The sequence below is a fragment of the Triticum aestivum genome, chromosome 3D (assembly GCF_018294505.1).
Source record: "Triticum aestivum cultivar Chinese Spring chromosome 3D, IWGSC CS RefSeq v2.1, whole genome shotgun sequence".
NCBI classification, from domain to species: domain Eukaryota; kingdom Viridiplantae; phylum Streptophyta; class Magnoliopsida; order Poales; family Poaceae; genus Triticum; species Triticum aestivum.
The window spans coordinates 62,198,942-62,224,219 of record NC_057802.1 but is presented as its reverse complement, the minus strand read 5'-3'; the positions used below and the strand labels follow the sequence as shown (position 1 = coordinate 62,224,219).

General features: G+C 46.1%; 1 protein-coding gene and 1 pseudogene across 1 annotated transcript; one reads left to right on the top strand and one right to left on the bottom strand.

The window, feature by feature from the left end:
• Window positions 1–20,693, top strand: part of LOC123076155 (chaperone protein ClpB1-like) — a 44,956-nt pseudogene extending 24,263 nt beyond the window's left edge.
• A 558-nt stretch (window positions 20,694–21,251) lies between these two features.
• Window positions 21,252–24,295, bottom strand: LOC123077427 (protein NDL1). Its single transcript, XM_044499706.1, has 11 exons — window positions 24,087–24,295; window positions 23,331–23,430; window positions 23,149–23,246; window positions 22,958–23,046; window positions 22,806–22,866; window positions 22,642–22,728; window positions 22,478–22,555; window positions 22,335–22,391; window positions 22,179–22,234; window positions 21,949–22,084; window positions 21,252–21,856 (listed from the first exon to the last, which is right to left on the bottom strand). The coding sequence occupies exons 1-11, from the start codon at window positions 24,285–24,287 to the stop codon at window positions 21,635–21,637; spliced, it is 1,185 nt and encodes a 394-aa protein (XP_044355641.1). The 5' UTR covers window positions 24,288–24,295; the 3' UTR covers window positions 21,252–21,634.
• Between the last annotated feature and the right edge of the window lie 983 nt (window positions 24,296–25,278).

Below are 25,278 nucleotides of genomic sequence, written 5' to 3'. Positions count from 1 at the left end.
CGCCCCGACCACCCCACCTCCTCCTCGACCCTGCGCGGCGCCAGCGACGGTCCCGACCACGGCTGGCCGCGGCTCTCGCCGGCCTGCGCCCCTGCTGTGTTGGTCGGGCTTCTCCGGCCGGCCCAGCCCCGCCCCGGCCCTCCCGTCCCCTCCACCGCCGGCCCCTGCCTTCAACTCCACCACCGCGACGCCCCTCTTCCCGGTGAGCTAACACTCCTTTGTTTTTTTTCATTTTTTGCATTATTTAGCTACTGTTGGATGTATGAATGGATGCATGGATAGATGTTGGATGTTGTTAGGTTGCTAGATGGATGAATGTTGTATGTGTCTTAGATGGATGGATGAATCTCGGCAAAATGAATTATTTTGCTACGGTTAGGTTGCTAGATGGATGAATCTCGGCAAAATGAATTATCATAGTTTAAAAAGCAACTTGAGTCACTTATTTTATAAAATTGTTAGCGAAGATTTTATTTTCAGTTTGTGATGTTGTTAAGTAGCTATGTGAGATGTGCTTCAAATTTGGGATATGATAAGTGGTTATTTCATCATGATGATCTTGCTAAAAAATTGATGTGTCAATGCTTAATGTGAGGTGATGACCTAAATTGGGATATGATAAGTGCTTCCAAATTTGACACTTGACAAAATATGATTTTTCTTTATAGTTTAAAGTGTCAATGCTTAATGTGAGGTGATGACCTAAATTTTTTTCACTCGGTGTAATTAACAGGATTTTTAGTGTTCCTCTTTGTAGAGTGATCGTCGATGTTGGAGGTGTTGGTCCACGATCATCCCTCTCCTTTGATCGACTACATCAACTAAATCGGAGGGTGAGCAACAATTCTATGACCTCGTTCACTTTTTTTCCATGTCAGTAGATTAAATTTTCACATCAAGTCGCGTAACCTAGGCGTCTCCCGTCCGAAAGGGTTGCATCGATAAATATGCATTCAATTGCATATTTATCACTGCAGCTCTTTCGGATTGTCTAGCGTTTTCCACGGACAGCCCGAGGATGTGTAGATTGGGTACGTTGTTCATGCTCTACCCCGTTCCGAGACAGGATTTCGGCGGCGCCTCCCCGTTGTTCTCTGGATGCACATTCTCCCGGCATTTTGCCGAGACGTGTATTTGGAGAACAGTGGGGAGGTGCTGCCGAAATTTTGTCTCGGAATGGGGTAGAGCATGGACAACATACTCAATCTACACATTCTTGGGTGGGATTAGGACCCATCTTTACCTATTAGAGATGTAGGTGGATTAAATGTCGTTTCTCGTCAACCCTGTAAAAAATAAAATATTGATGTGAGTAATTTAAATGAATCCTTAATTTTGTTGTGTGGCTTCCAATAAAGCAGAGATGGCAGATAACCAGTGGATGTATAGTGGGTTTTTCCGTCGGAATCAAGTAACAACAGAGTGGGTCGAGAAAACTGATGTGTTTTTGAAAGAGATATTCCGTAGTCCAATGAGTATTGTGCCAGAATGCCCATGTGCCAAATATAAGAGACGTATGCGCAGAGATAAGAGTGAGATAACTAAGCACCTTCGCACGCATGGATTTATGCCCAACTTTAATATGCCGATAAACTTTGCCCAGTGGGACCGTGGTAGAGAGGAGGTGATACGACAACGCGTCACTGGTTATGAGGACGATGGGGTTAGAGACATGCTAGATGATGTCTTTGCTGCACAGCCGACACCTCCGTCACATTCAGCGAATGAACCGGAGGAGCCGGAGGAAACCGCAAAGGCCTTCTTGGATATCTTGGCCTCGTCAAAGAAACCCCTTTATGAGGGTGCCAAGCTCTCTGTGTTGGATGCCATCTCGCAACTGATGGCAGTCAAGGATGAGTACGGCTGTAGCCGAGGTTGCTTTGAAGAATTCCTGGGAGTATGGGCTAACAGCCTGCCTGCGGGCCATGAACTGCCGAAAACCATGTACGCTACAAAAAAATCATGAAGGCGCTCTCCATGGATTATGATAAAATACATGTTTGTCCACAGAATTTCCTTTTGCTTAGGCATGAGTATGCGAATGACAACTACTGTAGGAAGTGCGGTTCCTCTCGGTATATTTAGGTGGTCGATGAGCAAGGTCAAAAGCAGCAGCTAAAAATCCCTGGGAAGGTTCTTCGGTATCTTGATTTTTTAAAAAGATTGCAACGCCTTTTCATCACCGAGGAGTCTGCCAAAATGATGAAGTGGCACAAGGAAGGGAAAAGGTACAATCCAAATAAAATTGTACATCCATCAGAAGGTGAAGCATGGAAGTCATTCGATATAGAATACAAGGAGGAAGCAGCCGAGGCTGGGAATGTCAGAATTGCTATATCAGGTGATGCGTTCAATCCATATGGTATGTCATCTAATCCATACAGCTGCTGGCCCGTATTTATTATTCCGCTCAATCTCCCTCCCGGCGCCATAATGCAACGCAAGACCATGTTCCTGTCGCTTAATTCCGGGGCCTGAATATCCGGGGAAGAATTTGAGTGTGTTTATGCAGCCGTTGGTGGATGATTTGCACCATTCTTGGTACTTCCCGAGGTTGACATACGGCCGGCATCTGCAGAAAAATTTCTTGATGAAAGTTTGGCTACAGTATTGCATGCATGACTTTCCCGGCTATGCCCTATTCTGCGGATAGTGTACAAGTGGGAAGATGCCTTGCCCAGTGTGCATGCAGGCCTTGATTTTCATTTGGCTGAAGAAGGGTGGCAAGTATGTTGCCTTTGACCTGCATTAACAGTTCCTCCCTCCAGACCATCCTGATAGGGAAGACAAGAAGAACTTCACAAAAGGCAAAGTTGTCCATGAAGTAAACGAGATTCCAACATTTTCTAGTGCAGATGTGCTTGCTCAACTGAAAGCTCTTAAGCCTGCCAGCGAAGGGAAAGGCAAAGGCAAAGGCAAAGCCGGAGGCGAAGACGAGGGCGAGGGCGAGGGCAAAGGAAAAGGAAAAGGTAAAGGGAAAAAAGTTTTGAAGGATATGGTGAGACGCACAACTGGACTCACATTACCCCCTTCACGCAGCTTCCCTATTTTAAGGACCTCAAACTTCCATACAACATCGACGTGATGCACACCAAAAAAAAGTCGCAAAGTCCCTTTTTCGCACGATCCTCAACATTCCTGATAAGACAAAGGATAATTTTAATGCTAGAGTCGATCAACAGAATATTTGTGATAGACCACGTCTACACATGCAGCCTCCCACAGGCAGTCGAAAATCTTGGTTCAAGCCAGATGCTGACTTCATACTTAAAAAGGATCATAAGATGGAGGCATTCAAGTGGCTGAAACACGTCGTGAAGTTCACTGATGGTTATGCGTCGAATATAAGTAAGGGGGTCAATCTTTCAACGGGCAAAGTGACCGGGCTCAAGAGTCATGACTATCATGTATGGATTGAGCGGATTATGCCGGTGATGGTTCGGGGCTATGTTCCCGAGCGTGTCTGGCGTGTGCTTGCGGAGCTAAGCCATTTCTTCCGCACGCTTTGTGCTAAAGAAGTATGTCCTGAGATAATAAAAGAAATGCATAAGAAGGCGCTGGAGTTGATATCCAACTAGAGAAGATCTTCCCGCCAGGCTTCTTTACTCCGATGACACATCTCATTTTGCACCTCACGAACGAGTTATTGTTGGGGGGCCTGTGCAGAATCGTTGGCAGTACGGCCCTGAGACAGAACAAGCATCTGAGACAGAAATGTGGAAACAAAGCTAAGATTGAAGCTTCCATAGCTGAGGCAGTTATCCTAGAGGAGGTGGCAGACCTCTGGACAACGAACTATCTAGACCATGTTCCCACGCTGCACAATAAGGTGTCTCGATACAATACAGAAGAACCCAAGTATAAACCCAGGCTGCCTCTATTCAGCGGGCAAGGTGGCAGGGCTGGATGCTCGACACCTTATATCATGCCACAAGATGAGTGGGAGGATGTCATGTTCTATATCTTGCACAACATCAAGGAAGTTGAGGATGAGTGGATGAGGTAATACCTTTGCACCATTCTTTTAGTCAATTCGTTATGTTCACTTTGCCTAGTTCTAATACCGCTTTTCTTATTTTAGTCGATTCGTTGATGAAGAGTGGACGGGAATGCTGCCTCCTACTGAAGCGGAGGCACTTGCTCTTCTCCGAAAGGGTGCCGATGGAAGGAAAAATTTGTTGCGTGGTTCATGGAGAAAGTAAATTTTCACACTTCCCTATTACCTAGTTCACCCTACAATTCCTATTAAACTCACGCACCCTATAATTTCAATTAAACTTGTAGGGAAATGATCCGAACACATCAATGGATGAAGAATTGAGATGGGTTTCCATGGGTTTTGACCCTGCCGGTCATGACATGCGAAAAGTATGATGTGAATGGGTATCGCTTCCATACAGAGGAGCACCAGAACAGTCGGCCTGATCCCAAAACTATAAATACCGGAGTCTTCACGAAGGAGATAATAAAGTAGATTACTACGGAAGGGTAGGAAAAATATACGAGCTTACATTCAAACGTGGCCGCGAACCCCTAAGTCTCACTGTGTTCAAATGCCGATGGTTCGACCCCAAAAAGGTTCTGAGACATACGCCTTCTGTTGGTTTACTTGAAGTTAAACCATCAACCGTCTATGCCAGAGCTGATCTCTTTATCGCCGCTACCCAGGCCACACAAGTATATTATCTGCCTTACCCATGCCAGAAAGAGTACCTAAAGGGTTGGGAAGTTGTGTTCAAGGTGTCGCCACATGGTAAGCTACCAGACCCGAATGATGATGATTACTACAGCATAAACCCCATGACATACGAGGGAGTGTTCTTTCAAGAGGAACATGATGACGTGGTCCGAAACAAGGAGGATGATGACTTGGGTTATGTTGACCTAGACCCAAACGACGATGACGCACGGATTGATGGTGAAGTAGTTGTGAATCAAAGTGACATAATTATGCTTGAAAAGTTAAATGAAGATACTGACGATGAGGAAGAGCCTCCACCTCCGTCAGACAACGAAGAAGATATGCGTGATAGTGATGATGAGACCGGTCCACAAATAGATTACAATAGTGATGATTCATATGGGTTCTAGAAAATGTAAGTTCTTTTAATGATGATTGAGGTAGATTACAATAGTATGCTTAATGTGTTCTTCTGTTATTAATGTTCTTTTTTGTATGCTTAATGTGCTCTTCTGTTATTAATGTTCTTTTTCGTATGCTTGTTTATTTGATATCCTTACTAATTGTTTATTCTCTTGTTAATGCAGGTTTGCTAATCATGGGCAAGTCCAGCGGCGCCGGTTTCCTCAACAAATTCAAATCACTTACTCGGAGTGGACGAGCCCAGAAGGTCCCCCCCCGACTACGCGATGATGACACCTCACAGGGCGATCGAGGGATCGGGGGAGGAGACCCTAGAGGAGGAGGTGGGGGAGAGCCCCTAGAGGAGGAGGAGGTGGGGGAGAGGCACCCGGGGCAAAAAAAACTCCGGGCCGTGTCTGAAATAGGAGGGTCTTCTTTGATGCCCTCCTATACTGAGGCACCTTCTGAGTCTAAGGAGGAGGAGTATGTTCCTGATGGCGAGGAGGAGGGCGAGGAGGAGGAGGCCGACGAGGGTGAGGAGGAGGAGGGCGAGGAGGAGGAGGCCGACGAGGGTGAGGAGGAGGAGGGCGAGGAGGAGGAGGCCGACGAGGGTGAGGAGGAGGAGGGCGAGGAGGGTGGTGAAGGGGAGGTTGACCCCGAGTTGCGGGGTGACTTGCCGCTAGGTGCTCTGAAGGGGTGGCTGCGTGGTACTGTCGGAGTACCTACACCACCTTCTATCGAGGCGCACAAGTGGCCCATTGAACCTGCGGGGACAGAGTAAGTGCCTCTCAATCATATTTTCAACACATGACAAAATTTTCTTATTGTACACATGTCAATCCTTTGATTCTTTTGCAGGAACTGGATCCTTCACGGAAAGGACCGTAAACCGAACAGCCTTATCACTGTCATGTTGAAGGAGTTTTGGTCAGGCCTATTCTGCCCGCGGCCAGACAGGGACCCGGAGCTGCGGGTTTTGGCCACGAGCTGGGCCCACTACGAGCCTTACAGCCATGCGGAGTACGGGACGGCCACTAAGGCCGTGATCACCAAATTTTGGGTAAGTTCTCTTCTGAATCACTTGTCTTTAGTTTCGTTCATAGTTTATCATTGAATCACTCAACTCATGCCTTGTTTGCTTCTGGTTTTATGCATGATTGCAACAACTCTATAGAGTTCTTGACGAGCACAAGGCCAGAGCCGACATGGTCTTGCTTGCGGCTGCAAAGAAGAAAGCTCGTCAGTTGCAGTACGAGGTGTGCTGGGTTGTTGTCTCGCAGTACTACCACACCTACCTTCATCAAAAGATGACCAAAACTCAAGCGCAGAGGCAACGACTTACCTTGAGCAGGGAGTAGTTCATGAAGGTAACTATTACTGACTTTTCATTGTTTCAAGCAGTCAATTATATGTTTCGTGCTCACATGTCATGCTTCCAAAATTTGCATATGTTATTTGGTGCTATGGAAAGGATGAAGGATGGGAGAGTTTGGTGGATAGGTGGCTCGGAGACGATGCAGAGTTTGCTGCCAAGAGCAGCAAGGCCCGGGCTAACCGTGGAAAATACGGGACACACGGCCAAGGAAACAGGAACCACTGGGGCTTCAAGGCCATGAAGGTATATATATATATATGCATGATGCATTTTTGTTCTTCTTTACCGTCATGTTATTATGTATGGCTAACTTCTGTTTGACGTTGCAGGAGGACAAGTTGAAGAGGCCGCTCTCAGACATTGAGTCGTGGAAGCTGGCCCACGAGCAGAGTGATCGCAAGGACGGCGAGAGCCAGTACTACGGCAAGACCGAGGAGCACCTGGAGTCTTACACTCAGCAGTTTCAGAGGTTGCATCCAGATGTTCCTGACGTCATCCAGTCTCAGATCGACGACACAGTGGTGGTGGCCATCTAGGGGAAGTCCCATGGCCGGTATCCATGTTTCGATGGCTTGATCACTCCTTCGGTCTCGTACACACGGCTTCGGGCTACCAACCCGAGCCCGTTAGAGAGAACGGGGCGTTCGCAACCTCCCTTAGCCCGCCAGCATGCTGTAAGTACTCCCCCTTTATCTTCTTTCTCTCTAACTTTCTCAGTTTATTTTCAGCATTGCTCACTTAGAAACAAGCTAAATTTTGTAGGCATATAAGGCCTTTGTCGAGCATAGGAATCTCGAGGTGCGGGAGTACTTGCAACGAGTGAAGGCAAACGATGATTACAACCGTCAGATGATGACGGTTAGTTTTGCCCTCTTAAAACCAAGCTAAATTTTTGCACTTTTATTCCTTCTGACCTTCTAGTTTGCTTGTTTAACTAACATCCAGGCTATGTTCACTACAAGAAAATCTACGTGTAGATGTGCAATTTCATAGCTAGAGACGTGTTATTTCATCTCTAGGCAACCATAGAGTCGATTTAGTAAAGCGTCTTTAGAGCGTCTTCTCACGGACCGTCTCAAAACATGTAGACACGCTGGCTAGTGTGTCTACATGGCATCCTATATTGAGACGTTCAAAATCGTCTCTACGTATGTAGAGACGTTATGCTAGATGCGCTCTATCACGTCTCTCACCTAAAGACCTTCATTCATCATGGGCCCATTCTTACACACGTTGTGTAGAGACGTCATATTCGTCTATAAATATACATAAGCTTCTTTGTCAGCATTGAATATTTTACTTTAAATATTATTTGATTTATTTAGAATGTGCAGTTCATCATTTCAAATTCAGTTACTTTATCACACCACAGATGCATGTGCAGAATGATCAACAAATATCATGATATAAAGGCATCTCCCATATCAACCATTACAATCATAAGCAACAAATATCATTATATAAAAAGGCACCCGCCCATATCACCAATTGCATTCACAAGAATACCATTTGCACAATTAGCATCCTTAGTAAAAACAGGCAGTGGAACAAACACCTTGAGTGCATCCTTAGCATCCTTAGTAGGAACAAACACCTTGAGTTCATAATTGAATCAAATCGGACATTCATATGAAAGATACAAATAATTATGAAAAGATCCTCTAAACTAGAACAAAGTTTTCCTATGAAGCTAAAATCTAATACATAATTCAAAATATTGTTCATTTAAATAATAATTCTTATGTACTTGCTCCTGGCTCCTTCTATGTACTCCTTTTCTAAATTTGCAGCTACCCTGAAAAAGGAAGATAACAGAGAAAAATTAAATGGCAGTCGACCATCCATTTGGAATACAACTTCCATCAGTCTCCACAAATTGTTTCCCCCGCATAATTCTGATGAAGTTTTAACTCAGAATTTCTCTATAACTTGTAACACCTCTCCACTCGCCCCTGCATCCAAGAATATCACAATGGCTTATAACTCGACCATACATCACATTACATATGTGTTTGAAAAAATGTTTGAGCATACAAATTATTTTAATTTGGCTAGTAGATTTAGGAGGCTTTTTTGGTAATAAATCATCAATCTCTGGAGGGCATTGTAAATTTTCTTCATCTGGTCGTACACTTGCAGCAGCCTACACTGAGATGTTCAAGCGTCGAAGCCACTGAGGTACCCTCAACATAATATTTTTGCCAAGACAATGTTAAAATCATATGTTAATCAACAAGCTAATGATCTGTAACGTGTGTATAGAAACATATGTCAAGGTCATGCATTGCATTGCACTATCTAATAAACAACTGAACCATGCAAGATTTGATAGGAACATAACAGAGACTAGAAGAAAAATGCATACATATTAAAGGGTTCTGGCACAAATAGATCGCCTTCTATGCAGAGAGCTAAATCTACTAATATATCACCTTGTCCTATCAATACCGCTTTATAAATGGGTTGGCCAGCATATCGGTTACTATGGAAAGAAACCAAAATGAATTGTTGTAAGCAATGTTCTATTATGTAACTATGACTGCTACATCAGAGATAACAAAAAGGTAGCATTCATTACATTAGTTGATGAGAACAGAATTGCAGTGATAGAGGCAAATATTGAAATGAACACATTAAACTTTATGATTACCTCTTGAAACTAAGTCATGGTTCCTATACAAAATTTTATGTTTAGTGCAAATTAACATGGCATACTTTTTACACCAGAGTGAAAAACGCATGGCTCGGTTACTCAGAATTTTGCATTCGTAAAAAAAACAGAACATATGATTTATCGTGTAGTGTATACATAGCACGTTGCAGACCTTTGCATTTGCCTGCCAAATATATGCTAATCTGTCAACTTAACTTCGATTTGTCAACGAAAATCTCAGCTACAGCTGAAAAGGCAGAACTTTTATTTGGTTCACATAATCACATCAATAGTTAAGTATTAGTACTCACCAGTAGGTAGCTCTGCATCACTTTGGGTGAGATTTGATTTTGGACCCAAGGGTTCTATATTTGGAGCAATGGATTGAAATTAGGCTGACATCAGTACCTCAAGACAGTGGTCACATATTTCCAAGAACCCTGCAGGCTATACACAATAACACAAACCCGACGATTCATCAGTGATGGACGTACCTATCTCAAGAGAAAGAAGAGATCTGGTTCAGATTGCTGTTTACAGGTTAGAGGTTTCATCTATCTACAAAGATATAGTAGGGGTTATCAGACTACCCAGTTGATTAATAAAGGCAAATTTTAGTTAGTTGATTATGAGAACCCCTGTATCCTGGTAGTTGCAGTTGTGGTCAGTACAAAAGAAGTTACCATGGTGTTCACAGTGACATAGCACTATCATGTTTTATGCTCCAGGGTAAATGGAAAGTGAGGTTATTTTGTCCTGTTTATCTAACACGACTTGTACTACTTTTGAGTTTCACCATATAAAATTTGATTGGACCAAACAGTTGCTAGCATACTTTTGAGGAAATATGTCAGAATTGATATCTAGGCAAGCAAACAATTCACCAAACAAGCAAGGAGACGGAGGTAGAAGAGGATAGAGACTTGAGATGTATATAAACAAAGGAGGCCACTTTGATTGATTTAATGTTAATGGTAAAACTGTAAGGGATATGGGATAAGGGATCACCTGCTTGACGTGGCGGAGGCTAAAGATGCTGGCTGGAGGCGGGCGCTGCTTGCGGGCGGTGTAGCGATGGAACTTGCCGTGGTTCTTCGGGTGAGAGATGAGACTGCCGTTGATGCGGCTTGGCGACGGTGAGGACAACGTCAGGGGGGCACGGCTTCGTGTTGGTGAGGACGCCGGACGCCGGCGGGGCTCCAACTACCGACGCTGCGGATGGAGGAGAGCGGGAGTCGGTGTCGGGCGGAACTAGCGGCAGAGGGCGGCGCTTTAGGGTGAGGCTGCCGCCCTGTGGGGTGGGAGATTGGGCGGCGCCTGGGGTTGGCTTGAAGCCGGCGCAGATTGGATTGGGAGGTTGAAAAATGGGGAGGTGGGAGATGGCGTCGTGGGAAAAAATAACTGGGATTATAATTATATGACTCAGAATGTTTCGAGAGATGCGGGAAGTTTAGGCGGTAAAGAAAATAGATTGAGAGCGCCAAATCTGAATAGATGAAAATAATTTTGTTGGCAGCAACCAACCATATATGGATAAATATTACTGTATTTGTTTCTAAAAAAAGGAAAACAGAGGTTTTGGGTCGAGGATTGCAGGCAGCGGCCAAATCCTTCGGCGGAGGCACGCCATGAAGCGGCGGGGAGGCCGACTGAGGGCACCCGGCAATAGCCCAGGCTCTGACGCATCGGGAAGTGGTGATTTAGGCCCATCTGTCGCCGGAGTCAATGGCGATGATCAATCCTGCGACGGCGGCAGCCATGGCAGGAATAAGAGCTCGCGGGGAAGAGGCCCTAGGTCACTGGCTTGCTGTGGAGGACGCCTACGTCTTCTGCGGCACCTCGCGATCCTCGGGGAGCAACATATATCGAGCAGGGCACTTCAACATCATCAAATCAACGGCGGCGGTCCAACGCCGGAGGCTGGGAAGATGACATCGTGGCAGCCTATCCGGTACTTCACTACTTGAATTCATTGGATAAGAGGACGAGGCCATCTCGTCATAGCTTCCTGACGTGGTCATGGCACTTGGGGTTGCCGCTGGACGCGTGCGCGGCTGACGACGGCAACCTGGGGCTCTTGGCCGTTCTTGCGGGAGAGGGCTAGAGACGGGAGAGAACAAGGGCGAGAGAGAGAGAGAGAGAGAGAGAGAGAGAGGAGCGCGGAGATTGGTGTGGAGCTCGTTGCCTCAGCGGTGAAGGTCGGGGCATCGGGTTTCGCCGGAGTTGGGAGAGACAGAGGTGAGAGAGAGTTTCCCTTTTTATTTTCCTTTTTTTCTTGCTAGGCCACATGTAAGTGAGATAAAGAGCGGTGAGAGGGAGAGAGTTTTTTCTTTTCTTTCTAGGATGAAGTGGCCCACATGTAAGTGACATACGCAGTGAGGGTAAAAAAGTCCAGGAAACGCCCCTTAGACGTTCAAAGTCCTTTGAACGAAACGAAAAGTACACATGAGGGTATTTCCATAAGAGCACTTGATGGAAGAGGGTGTGACAGCCTGGTTTTTTCCCTTTTTTCTTTGCCTGATTTTCAGTTGGTTTGAATTTGAAATTTGGAGTTTGAATCTTTTCATATGGACTTAAACACTTGGGTACCCCTTGGCTTTCACCCAAGTGTCCCATTTCCCTCTCTAACCATCATTCCCACTCTGGTTCACCTCAAAATAATATTTGGAATATTTTTCTTAAATGAAAAATATTCATTTCCCTCTCTTAAACCCTAGCTAGCTCAATGTGCTCCAAAGCAACCCCAATTTTTCTTACCCACAAAAATCTGAGAAAATTCACAAATATTCTTTGAACCCTAGGGCACCTTCCTGAGCAAAAATATTTCACCACTTTTTGGAATATTTTTGCTACAGAAAATATATTTTTTGTTCTGGACAGAAATGGTGGTTTCTACAGCAACTACCATTTTACTTGCTCCATTGTGGCTGATTTTTCTTGTGCATCATCACCTTAGTAGATGATTGCTAACCTCAAAGCCCAGTCCTCAACTTCCAGTAGTTTAACCACAGTAAGCTCTCAAGTTACTGATCAGAAACTTACTAGGCTGTTGAAATCTATCCTACTGCGTCTGGGTCCAAACCAAAGCGTGGTAATCTTCAAAACTAACACGAACAACAAGGCAGACATGAAATTTGGACTTAGGTCGGCCTGAGGGCAGAGTTAACGTGGTGACCACGCGTGTACACGATGCCAACCTGCGTGTCGACGCGCTCTGCGTCACGCCCGAGCTTCTGTTGCTCGCGTGCTCGCTGCCCCGACTGCCTAAGCTTGCCAAACTTCGCCACAATCTTCGTCCAAGCTCTCTTAACTCCCTCCTGGCGCTCGCCGACGCCGGAGCTCGCCGCAGTGAGCACGGACGCAGTCCGGCCAACGTAATAGTGCGGTGTGCACTGTGCTCGGCGTCACCCCAGTGCCCCTGTGCTCGTCCCCATTCGCCCACAGTCCCCACGTGAGCTGCGTCGCCTTCTCCCCCTCTCACTGACGCCGTTCATCGCCGGGCGCCGTGTCCAGGTGTCCACCGGCGAAGCCCGAACCCCCCTCGACGCTCGGCTATAAATGGAGCCCTCCCCAGCCTCCTCGAGCACCATCCACGCCTCCCACACACTCCACGATCTTGCAGAAGCTATAGCCCGGCCGGGCAGGCCACGGGCCGCCGTCCCCGAGTTTGAGCTCGCCGACGATCCCCTCGGATTGTCTTCGTAGCTCCAGCCCCTCCCAGGCCTGGGCAACCCTTCCAGGGCCTCCGCCGCTCTCCGGTGGTGCTGTTCTGCCTGGTTGGAGCCCCTGGAGTCGCCTCTGTTCGCCGTCGTCTTCGTCTCCGGCGACCTCCGCTCTCTGCCTCCGCTAGAGAGGTTGATTCCGACGCCGTCTGACCACCCCTAGCTACTCTACGGGTACGGGCAGGTGCGCCTCCGTCTCCTCTCTCGATCCCTCCCTCTTGTTTTGGCCAAGAAGCCCTCGTCGCCGGCGTGTGCTCCGGTGAAGCCGCGCCGTCCTCTGTCTCCTTCTCCCTCTCCCCCTCACCTGACTAGCGAGGCCCGCTAGTCAGCCACTCAGTACGCGCGCGAAGCAGTACGAGTGGTGGCGCCCCGAGGCTTTACGCCTTCGACGTCACCCCCAGTCTGTTTTTATTTAAATTCAAATTCCATATTTTTCCAGAGAGCTTCAAACAGCCAAAACTCTTTAACTATAAGTCCAAATGAATTGATTCTTTTTGCATTGTGTTCTTTGTAAAGAAATCTAGCAGCTCACCAAAAATGGGATTTTTCCCTGCTGTCTAGATATTCTGGTGAATTTCAGAAGGGTTCTTGATGTTTTCTTTTTGTGTTTATAATTATTTTCAGAGGGTGAGGCTTGTCTTAAGGATCACCAGGAGGCTTGTGAACCTCATCTGCACTAAGGCAAGCCACAACAACATTTTCATGGTGCCATTACAATATTTGTGATTTTCCTACTTGAATGAATGATTTAATCCATGCATTTAAATCACTATTATGTTATTTATATTCTGTTAGTTGCTTGTTTAAGTTAATATGCTTGATTTACAGAAAGTTTAAAGGTAACTAAGTTGGTAAAGGAACTAGAATTAATTTTTGTTATGAAAGAGTAATATAGTTATGGATATAAGTAATTATATGAAGTTATTTTTCTTGCATGCGAAAAATAATAAATTTGCTAGAAAGATTCTGTTTAAAGTAAGGTTTAATCCTAACCCGAGAAGTGTCATGAGTTGTTGATGTTTATGCTTAGTGTGGATATAGTTGACTCAGTCATTTCCGTTGATATGTGATGCATATGTTAGTGTTGCATTTAATGGCATACTATGACACCGGGTATTTTCACTTTAAGTTGAACCTGATAATAACTCAACTTGAATATATCGTTGAGCGGGTCATGGTGCCACTGAATCGAGTTTTTCCCAGTGCAACCACATTTGCCTTTATGGGAATGCCTTTATTCGGTCCGTTGTCATACCTCTGGTCGGTGCCTCCAACGAGGGAAGGTTATGGGCGTGCGGTACCCTGGCCCGGTAAGCAGACATAACCTTGTGTGCCCGTTGTTGAGATTTTTGGTACCGTGTCCCCGTGTGGGACAGTTTATGTTTTGGCCACGACGGTGGTTGTTGTGTCTTTGGTAGACACGGGGCCACCCAGGACTAGCCCAGTGGGGAGTGAGTCGGAGTGGCCGGGAGAGTGTCATGGCAATGGAGGGGTTTCGTCGGAATGTCGTTGGTCCACCCGAATGGGAGTGCGAGGCCATGGGTTCCGTGGTGTGGTTATAGTGCGCTACCTCTGGAGAGTGTATTAATCTATCGATAGCCGAGTCCACGGTTACGAACACGCTCGAAAGTAGGGCACACCATGGGTCAACGTTTAATAAATCCTGCACACTAAGTTATGAACTTTGCACTGTTGATGATGGCGGGAAGGTCATCTTGTTGTTTGAGACCAAGTGTTGGTCGTGGTTGTGATCGCCGGAAGGATCACCGTTTGAGACCAAATATTGGTCGTGGTTGTGGTCGCCGGAAAGATCACGAAATATCCCTAGTTAAGACCTTGAGGTTAGTACATTTGTGATCCAAGAGCGATCACCGCTGGTAAGCCAGTCCGAGAGATTTTCCTCACAAGAGCATGATCACAGCATGTGGCTATCTTGTTGCATTATTAACAATTGGTTAATTATCATGATATTGTTTGTCATTATGTTTATGTTTGTTGTGAGCTTGCAAGTATATTCAATGTACTGACCTGGCGTGTCATGCCAGATTTCAGGAAAGTCTCGTTGGAAAGGAGTGTTGTCCGAGTCTAGATCGTGTCCACGTCGGTGTCCCTGTGCTATGGAGTTCCGCTACGACGTTGTCCCGCTGCCTCGTAGTTGTTATGATTGAGGCCCCTTTATGTTCACTAAATAATGTACATATTGTTCAGCCGCACCATGGGTGCCGCTTGGCCTTGCTACCTGTTGTAATATGAACTTTGATCTGCTAGCATCAATAAAGCGGTCGTTTTCTGTACCAAGATGTTGTGTGTTGCCAGAAGACATGGTCTCTGGGCTAGCAATGCATGGTAAACGGGTTGCTCTGAGCCGGGGTGCCACAGAGGGGCAAAGTTGAGCACTATTTTTATTCAGGGGTAAAGATGAGGTCGGGCGGAAATTAGGGGGGAAATGTAAATGTCCCTTTTTTATATTGTGACCAAATTTTGAAACCTCAAACTATTTTCAGAAAATGTGATTCATTAAAAATATTCTGAACTAGTTTTGAAAGCACTAACAAATGTTGAATACTTTAAACATTATTTACAAATTAAAATAAACAAAAAAGGAAGAAAAGAAAAAAAAGAACCAGAAAAAACGAAAAAGAAAAGAAAGTATGGTTCAAAAACATGTGCATCTTATTAGTAGCAAAACCACTGTTTTTACCATTCCAAAAAAATACTACTGCTAGGTAAATTTTCTAGCACATGCGTTCTCAAAAAAAACCTGGGCTGCTATAGCCTGGACAGCCCTATTTATATAGAAGAATGCTCATCCTGATTTCACCCGAATTTAGCCCTTAGTGTGGTGGATTGCTCACGCAAATTTTGGCTCGGGGTTGCGGGTTCGAAACTTTGCGTCCCCTATTTTTCTTTTTCTTTAACTTATTTCTGGCTCCCACTGACATATGGGTCCCAGGCTGACGTGGGCCCGTGAGGATGTGTGATATGGGAGAATACGTGATACATATGTAACGTGTAGAGCCAGGAGGACCGTATTGATCACGTATTTTCATGTACCGAGACCATCTTGAGCAATACACAAGTTCCAAGATCAAGTTAGACGTCGCCCGCGACTACGAGGACTATAGATGCAATTATCTCCTAAACCTTCATAAAGCTAAAATTCTCGAAGCCAACTTGGGCTCTAGTGTATTTTTGTGAAGCGAGGGAAACCCAGTTTCTCGTTAACAAGGAATCTGGAGTTGGACTTATTCACAGCTATAATGCCACCGCCAAGAAAATGATTGTTCAATCTCCTAGAGCTTCTCCTCGCTCGCTAACATCTCCCTTGTCCCTCACGTTCTCCTCTTGAAACCTCACCACCCCATTCCCGCCGCCATGCCTGGCTACCCTCGTCGCCGGCCAGATCCTCTCCTCCGTCTACAGATCCATCCTTCCCAGCCCGTTCCCCGCCGGATCCCGTCCTCGGCGCTGCCAATCCCGCTGTCAGCAAGGAGTTGCGACCCCATGTGAACGAGGACCTAACCCTGATGCCATTGATGCCCTCCCGAGCGAGGAGTGGTCTATGTGCAGTTTGGCTCGGAGTGGGCTCCTTCTAGCCAGCCCAAGGTGGCAACAAGAGGCCTACAGCGCCCCCGGTTGGGCTGCCAGCTCAACAGAGCGCCGGGAGAAGCTGTCTCGCTGCCGAACGTTTCCATGTCGCCATGATAAGTGAGAAGCCAAGCGAGAAAAATTGGGGAATTGCATACATTTGGGGATAATTAAGGTTTTCTGTTTTGACAGGAGAATATTACAAAGATAATATAACATTATAGAGGGTATTATTAAGGTTACAATCAAAGACAAAAATGCCTCTCAATTCATTCTTTGGTGCAATTACTTGGGTCATGTGTAAATTATAGCACAACTAATTTTAGTAGCTATCTGATTTTAAAGATTATTCAAAATTCTCACAAGCCTAAGATAAGAATAGAGTCACCTACTAAAGCGTCTCACAAATCGTCTCTAAGTGAATTAAAATTACATACTTATTTTCTAAATGACTAACTATAAGAAAAGTTTGTGGCGCTAGGTAAGCGTCTTAAGAAGCGTCTTTAGCCCGCAAGTGTTCATGGGCATAGAGACAGATACAAATAGCGTCTCAGAAAAAGCGACCATACATGGTGTTTTTGTTGTAGTGGTTGGCGTCTTGGAGTAACCGCACGGATCCACCACAAATGGGACTCCCACCACCACCCGCGGGAGAACCCCCACATGCCCACGTTCGATGAATGGGTGGCACTAGGCAGTGATAGTCCGGTTAGTACATTTGCCTAACTACTGACAAACTAGTTCTCGTTCATTCAACACTATCATATCATATTTACCGTTAGAATCTTCTGTCAAACATGTAGGGGACTGGTGGCTCGACTCCTGCTTCATCGACCCCGGTCACTCCGATCTGGCAGAGTGGTGCTGGTCTTGGCGGTGGCGGTTTTGGCGGAGGTGGTCTTGGCGGTGGTGGTTTTGGCGGTGGTGGTTTTGGCGGTGGGGGTCTTGCCTGATGTCGATGATAATACCCGTGCATGCGGCCGTCGTGCCATACCTTTCATGTTCCTACTTGTTAGTTTCTTTAGATGACGATGATGATGTTCCATGTCTTGCAATACTTATGTTCATGAAGTTTCGCCGATGATGATCTTTAGATGATGAACTTGAGTATGTTTAAATGATGAACTTGAGTATGTTTAGATGATGATGATGATCTTGAGTATCTTTAGATGATGAACTGTCATATTTCTGCATAATCCCACATTTTCTGGTTTCAAATGCTTTCAAAATGAATTGAAAGAGAGAAAACAGAGAAAGTATAAAAAACAGCACAGATCTATGCCAACGGCAAAGCCGTCGGCATAGATATGCCCAGGACTACCCAGCGGCTGCCACGTGGCAGAGATATGCCAACGGCCAAGCCGTCGGCATATCCCTGCTGCCAGGAGCTCCCAGCGGCATAGATGAAAATCTATGCCGACGGCTTGGCCGTTGGCATATCTCTGCCACGTGGCAGCTTGTGGTTTGTTAGCGCGTTTGACGGCGCCATCGGTTGCCGTCAGGTGAAAATCATTGCCGACAACGATGATATGCCAACGGCCGTACGGACGCCGTCGGCATATGTGCCTATGCCGACGGTCTGACACATCTACGCTGATGTGATCTATGACGACATATGCCGACGGAGGCCGTCGGCTTAGAGGGGGAGTCCGGTAGTGAAATGCATTATGGCTTGGAAATTCTTGATGGTACCATTGATGCTGTCGTACACCTCGCTGACCGCTATATCGCAGGTGATTATACTAGCAATTTTACTGCATTATTTTTTTCAAAATGACAGTTATCCTGCATTCATTAAGGAGAAAAAAGTTGTTTAGTTAATTAGATAAAACCACGCAAACACCAGATTGCCCAGTTAATTATGAAGAACCGGGCGAAAACTATCACAACCGCTGAGCGGCACACTAAAAAACCCCACGCATACTACTCCAAATAGGGTCTCGGTGAGACAGCACAAAGGCGTCTTCGTCATCACTCCTGCCCTAGAGATGTCATCGACATCCCTACACTCTGAGCAAACGACACCGACTTCGCTGTAGGCGATCGTCGGCTCAACCCACACTGCATTATTGTATTACAGTTGTTTCAGACCAAATTTGCTTGTGAGCCGAGTGCTGATATCATTGTTCTGTATGTGTAGGTCGTCGGTTTCCTGATAAGGCAATTGATCTCATTGACGAGGCCTACACGAGAATAGAGCTAGGAGGAGAAAATACAGTTGTTGCACCGGATAATGTTGCACAAGTAGTCATGGACGTCACTTTTATTATTTCGACAGTATGTGCTTGTCATGTAGTACTATGTTTGAACTAGGTTTTTCATTTGAAGGTTGTGAGCGGATGGACTGGAATTCCTATAGCTACGCTTAATCAAGAGGAGAGTGTCTAAGTTAATTCACTTAGCCGACAGATTGCATGAGAGAATAGTTGGGCAGGATGAGGCCGTCAATTTAGTTGCAGAAGCAGTGTTACGTTCCAGGATTGGCCTTCACCAAGCTGGCCAGCTAATAGGCTCCTTCCTCTTTTTGAGCACGACGGGTGTTGGAAAAACTGAACTTGCGAAAGCTCTTGCAGAACAACTATTTGGTAGTGAGAAGATGATGCTTCGCTTTGATATGTCTGAGTATGTTAGTCCCGAATCCGTGCAACGTCTCATTGGAGCACCCCCAAGGTTTCTTTACACCTTAATTTCAAGTATTATATTATTATAGAACAATATTTATCTGTACTTATACAAATGTTTTTTTTCATAACATCATACAGCTATCTTGGTTATGAAAATGGTGGGCAACTGACCGAGAAAGTGAGGAGGCGCCCATACAGTGTTATCCTTTTTGATGAGGTGGAGAAGGCATATCCGTCGGTGTTGAATGTTTTTCTTCAGCTCCTTGACGATGGTGTGTTGACTGATGGTAAAGGACATAATGTGGATTTCAAGAATACAATTATCTTTATGACTTCAAATGTTGGGGCAGAGCACCTAAATGTAGGAGTGGTTGGAGAAAAGACAACGGCTGCTTCACGAAATCTTCTCATGAAACAGGTTTGTGAATCACAAATAGTCCACTTGGAATTTAATAACCAGCTACTAATTGATTCATTATAATATATATTTGTTGGTGTAGGTTCAAAAAAGCTTCAAGCCCGAATTTCTCAACAGATTAAGCGAGATTGTAGTATTTGAGCCGCTTTCACACCGTTAACTGAAAGGGATCGTGAATATCCAAATGAAGACTGCCACGTAACTAGAACCACGGCTCCGCCTCCTCCTCCTCCTCCTCCAAGAAAGAAAGTTAGGGTTCGTGCCTCTCGCTGGCGCCGGCGCAGGTCCGCCTCGTCTCAGGTGGCCCTAGGGCCATGGAGGCGCGGTGGATCATGGCAAGTGCCGGCGGGAGGGCTCCGTTTTTAGTCTTTTTTTCAATCTTGTTAGGATTTGTGTCCTACTCAGGAAGGCGAGACGGCGGCGACTCCCTGAAGATGGAATAAAGGTCTCCCCGCCTAGCCCCCGTTCCGGCGGTGCGTCTAGCATCGTTGGTGGGCGTGTGGAGGTGTGTCTCCGCCAGATCTATCTTTGGTGGATTTGCTCGGATCTCGTCGTTGTTCGTCTACGTTCGTGTGTCTTCGGTTTGGATCCTTCCGATCTACGTTATTTTTCATCGGCAGCGGTTGCTGTTCTGGGGTGCTGGTCCTATGGGGCCTTAGCACGACGACTTCCCGACTGTCTACTACAACAAGTTGTGCCCGGCTCCGGCGATGGAGGGGCGATGATGGCGGCGCACCTTCGGCTCGCTTCGGTGATTGTAGTCGTCGCTAGGTTGTCTACGAATCTGGATGTAATTTTTATTCCTGGTATTCGTTGTACTGTCATGATTGAAGATGAATAGATTGGAAGTTTTTCCACACAAAAAAAAAAGAAGACTGCCTTTGCTACAGTAGCCGGCAAGGGCATATCTCTTGTTCTAAGTGATGCTGCGTTGGATGTCATTTTGTCAGAATCACACAACCCAGTAAGTATTTTTCCTTTTCAGAGTAATCACACAATCTAACTTGTCTATTCTCATAATGAACCGTTTTCCCCATGTTATTGGTAATCAATGGCCTTCTACAGTTGTACGGTGCAAGGCCCATAAAAAGGTGGATAGAGAAGAACATAATGACAATGCTGGTCAATGGAGAAGCCGTTGAAGGATCAACAATCTCCATCGACTCTACCAGTGACAAGAAAGGCTTGAAATACCAATTGGCAAAGAAAAAAAATGCCACGGATTCGTGAAGCAAGAGATCTTCTCATTAACTCTGCGACAAGGATGGCTTGATCTTCGTCGATGTTTATATAGAAGAAGAAAGAAGTGCAGCTTTGGCTTATTTTTCTGTTTTTCATGCACACACCAGAGACCATCACAGCATCGTAGTCTTCCTACAGGTGTCTTAGATATGTGTATGCCTAGTACTATTAGATTATGCTTCGAAACCTAAATTCAATTGTTGCATAATTATCTACCTGACGGTGTTTGTTGGTCTTCTCTGACCAAGTTACCTGGTGCATGCGTTCAATGTTGATGCTGCGGCCGAGCTCCATTTGTGCTAGGCAATGGCGTGCACACACAATGCTTTGCATGTGCCCAATGCTGGTACAGCCGAAAGTGACAAGGAACCAGAGCCATCGATGGCAGAACCACCACTCACCCACACACAACGAACCAGCCACCAATCGATCACCGAATCCATGACACATACAGCAATAGCTCGCCACCAGCAGGGCACATCACAGCCAGTCAGGCTAAACTTTCAGCAAAGGCAAAGCCTGTGCCCGACCCGGGACTCCACAACAGACAGGATTCTGCTTTACCATATATATATTGCTTTCCCGTGTGAAATGATCTGATGATGACATATACACATGTGATGTGGACTACTACAAAGCATATCAACAAAGAAACAAACAGCCGTATTCCTCCCCTACAACCTCAACCCTATTCCCCTTGCTTGCCTATCCCAGAAGACGTAGATTACAGGCTTACAGCAATCCACTACAGCAAATGCTGCCATTAGCGTATCGATCTCGATCTATGCAATGCGTGCGTGCCAAGGTACCGGAAGGTATCAAAACTTGTCTCGCGATGGTGACCGTGCTCCGATCAGCTCAACCAAGCAGTCTTCGCTTTTTTGCGAGCTGTGTCGTCAGGCCATCCAAGATCTCCCCCCACATGTTGTTTAGACAATGAGGGAGGCCCGGGTCTTGATGGGCTTCAGCTTCACCCCCATGCTCTCGGGCGACAGCAGCTCCGGCGATATGCAGAACGGGTTCAGGGTGCTCCGGGGGCTGCTCTCGAGCTGGGACGGTCTGTACATCCCGTATCCCATCAAGAAGTACTCCATCGGGATCAGCATTGCGTGTGGCTGCTCCTCGGTGACGAGCGACCCGCATGCCTGAACCTGCGATTTGCCCACAAAAACACTCCTCAGAACCTGCCTTGCTCTGGGTATGGTTCTCAAGTGATCACATGAATTCTTGAAATGTGTGGTACCTCGACTAGAGCGCAGTATCTCCGGTCTAGTTTTGTGGTCATGTGGACAGCGTCGGCATGGAACTGCGAGTTCTCTCCCACGAAAATCAGCGTCCGGCACCGGAGCTTCTTCAGTGCTTCAGTCAAGTCATGTCTCCTGATAGATGGAGAGGTTGATGAACTGGGTGAGTTCAGATCCAAATTTGTTTGGCATTTAGAGGCAATGCCTAGCAAAGATATTGTTTACTTACTCGTTGATTGCTTTAAGGAATCGACATACATTAACACCCTGCCTCTGATCAAGTAACTGCATAAAAAGGTAATCATGACCTCAGTCAGATGTTGAAACCGTAGAGATAATTGACATTCTAGAAACTAGAAAGCTGCAAGGGGGAGAAAGAACTTACACTTCTACAAGCCTGGACAATTTCCGATTCAGGTTCTTGTCCACTTCCACGAACTTCCTGTATGTAGCAAAAAGAGATGTTCAGTGGGACTTAAATAGGTACAATGGTGCAAACAGAAGAAGCTTATGGAGGACGAAATATACCGTGCTAAAATACCGCTGAAGGAAGCATTCGTTCACTAGTCCACTAGTGCCACAATAATAAAGTAAGTTTAACAATACCTGAAAGATCAGAATATGAGGTTAGTATACACAAAGAAATAAGGCACTGATAAATTCATGGCTGAAACTGAAGTGCCAATCATTACCTTGTTATACAACCACTCACTCCAAGATGGGGCTTTGCATAGAGGTGAAACCAACATCAGGCCAAGAACCCTTTCCCTGTACTTTGCCTGGGATAACGTATAAAATAAATTGTTAGCCAAAACCAAATAGCAAGCTTTAAAGGACTAATCGTGCAAACACTTACTGCAAAGAGGGTAAGCACGTAGGCACCGGCGGTGACACCCATGCACATCACAGACCCTAAACTGCAAGAGCAATGCCACAATAACATGAGAGGACTCCTTTAGGCACCAACAGAATACGGAAAAAAAGTAAGCCAATTATCAGATATTTTACCCGAAGAAATCAAGAACATCCGCGACCTGATCCGCGAGATTATCAACAGATAGCTCAGGTACATCCGATGGAATTGGAGCTGCTCCCAACTGTAAGATAGCAGATGCCATGAAAGACAAACATGTAAGAACCGGAGGTAATAGGAGCAGATGATCACGTAAAATATGGAGGAACAGATGATGATGACTCACCTCATGGCCTTGCGGAGTAATATGGTAAATACAAAAATTGTGAAGCAACAGGGACGCAGCCTCTGGGCAGAAGAACAATCCTTGGAAGCAGGACATGTCTACCAAACAGGAATACAGCACATGAGCTACCTTGTTATAGCAAAATTTATAACACCAACCACAAAGAAAACGACAGCACTCACAATTTAGAGCTACATCCGGGTACGTTATGAGCGCTGGCTTGTCTTCGTCGCCGTACACGGAGACCGATACAGGGCCGTATCTTGTTCTCACAGGATGCTCCTGATAAATCACATGGCACAAGGACACAAATTTAGCAACAGCTGTAAACAAGCTATTCCAATTTAGACCATCCCCAATTGACCAGAGTCCAGAAATACGTCTTCCTTGGTAAAACAGCCACCATACGTTGCTTAACACACAGAAATAGCATGAGCACGCTTCCTGACGTTGCTTCATATGCTTCTAATCGTAAACCAGGGGCCGTTGCAACTATACATTTAAATTGAAATAGTACCAAATTCTGAGCCTGATTTCTTCTTGCTCCTACTCATGAGCAGCATTGCAACCACAACATAACTAAGAATTTCATTTAGTCTGACAGAACAAATAACAAGCCCGGCTACGCAGCAGCTAATATCTCTAATCCTTAATACAATTTGCGGTTTCCCCCATTAGAGGGAGCATGCTAGTAATCTAGCATAGCATCCCCAATCTGCAACTAATTAAGAACAGGTGGGGATAATAATAATAATAAAGGGGCAGAAATCAGCAAGAACAAGCTCCTCTGCCCAACCACCCAACAGACCAAACAAAAAGAGCAAACGGGAACCCCACGGAGCCCGCCCTACACAAATCAATCCTCCCCGCAAGAATGCCCCCGCCGTCGAACCGAGGGGGGGAATCAATCAATCAAGAACCGGAATGCGAGCACGGACCTTGCCGCCGAAGTAGATCCGCTCCACGTCGATGGACACCGACCCGCTCGAGTCCCCCATGGCGGCTTCCAGAAGCTTCCTCTCAACAGCCCACCAACAACCTCCTCCTCCTCCTCGTCGTCGCTCGCCTCTTCCTTGCTTCCGGTTCAGGGCCTCTCTTTCTCTCTCCCTGCCTTCCCCCTTGGCGTCTATTGCGTGCATATATACGCGAGAGGGCCGCTGCCCAGAAATAAACTGGCCACCGACGGCGGTGAGCTTACCGGTGGGTGACTGGAACGGGACAAGCCGGAGACTAGTTTTTAGATCCACACGTTGTTGGCTCGTTTTGACGGGCCCACATGTCGGCAGGCGTTGTGGGGTCCCCCGTCTGAACTACGTGTGGCCCTAGCGTTTTGTTTCGCTCCGCCTTGTGAAAGCGTGGATAATGGGTGGTCTGCTATGGGCACGCGCATTTCGGTCCTCGTGGGACGTGTTGGGAATTTTCACTCCATGGCCTATTTTCCAGTCCAATGGTCAATGAGATGTCGTCTATTTTTCTTCTTGCTTGTACAGTGCAAAAGTTTGTGTACTATTTATAGTTTGGCAAGCTTGTTCTTTTAGTTTGGAAATTCGCTTAGTTTATAGAAAACTTATAAGCCATACAATCCAGTGTGTATGGAGATTGTGGTTCATGGAGCTTTTCATAACTCATGGATGGACGCTTACCCACAGGTGTGTACTATTTGAGAGTTCATTTTTATAGATTGGAATTTCATTTCGATTCATATACACTATGAAATATAGAACAATCTAATGGTTATGGAGCTATGAAGGGTCTTTTCCTCCCTACTATCGCTACCAAGCCAAAAAGGGTGGTGGCCGATCTACCCACCTCCACGACATTGACCATGGCCCCCCTCTCCTTCCATTTATCTCCCCTGCTTTGCCTTTGCTCCGGTGGTGTTTCGTACCATCGGGAGGGCTGGCGCGAGGATGGAGTGGCCCTCACAGAGGCGACGCTCGGTGATGGTGGCGCTTCGTCGTCGAGATGGTCTTTTGGGCACCAATCCACCTCGAATTCGTCCAACGGGACGGAATAGACGGAGCTCCAGCACATATTCATGTGGTATTCTTGGGGTGGCGAGGTGGGGTTTCTCGTTGTGCATACGCGTCGATGAGTTCTGGTGACATGTGCTTCGGGTCAGTTCGGAGT

What these genes read in the sequence shown, in the direction of transcription:
- LOC123077427 (XM_044499706.1), bottom strand. Translation starts at nt 24,287, where the DNA reads ATGCACGCAATAGACGCCAAGGGGGAAGGCAGGGAGAGAGAAAGAGAG. An exon ending in GGATCTACTTCGGCGGCAAG is followed by an intron (nt 23,431 to 24,086) that starts GTCCGTGCTCGC and finishes GTGATTTATCAG; the next exon opens with GAGCATCCTGTGAGAACAAG. An exon ending in TTACTCCGCAAGGCCATGAG is followed by an intron (nt 23,047 to 23,148) that starts GTGAGTCATCAT and finishes GCTATCTTACAG; the next exon opens with TTGGGAGCAGCTCCAATTCC.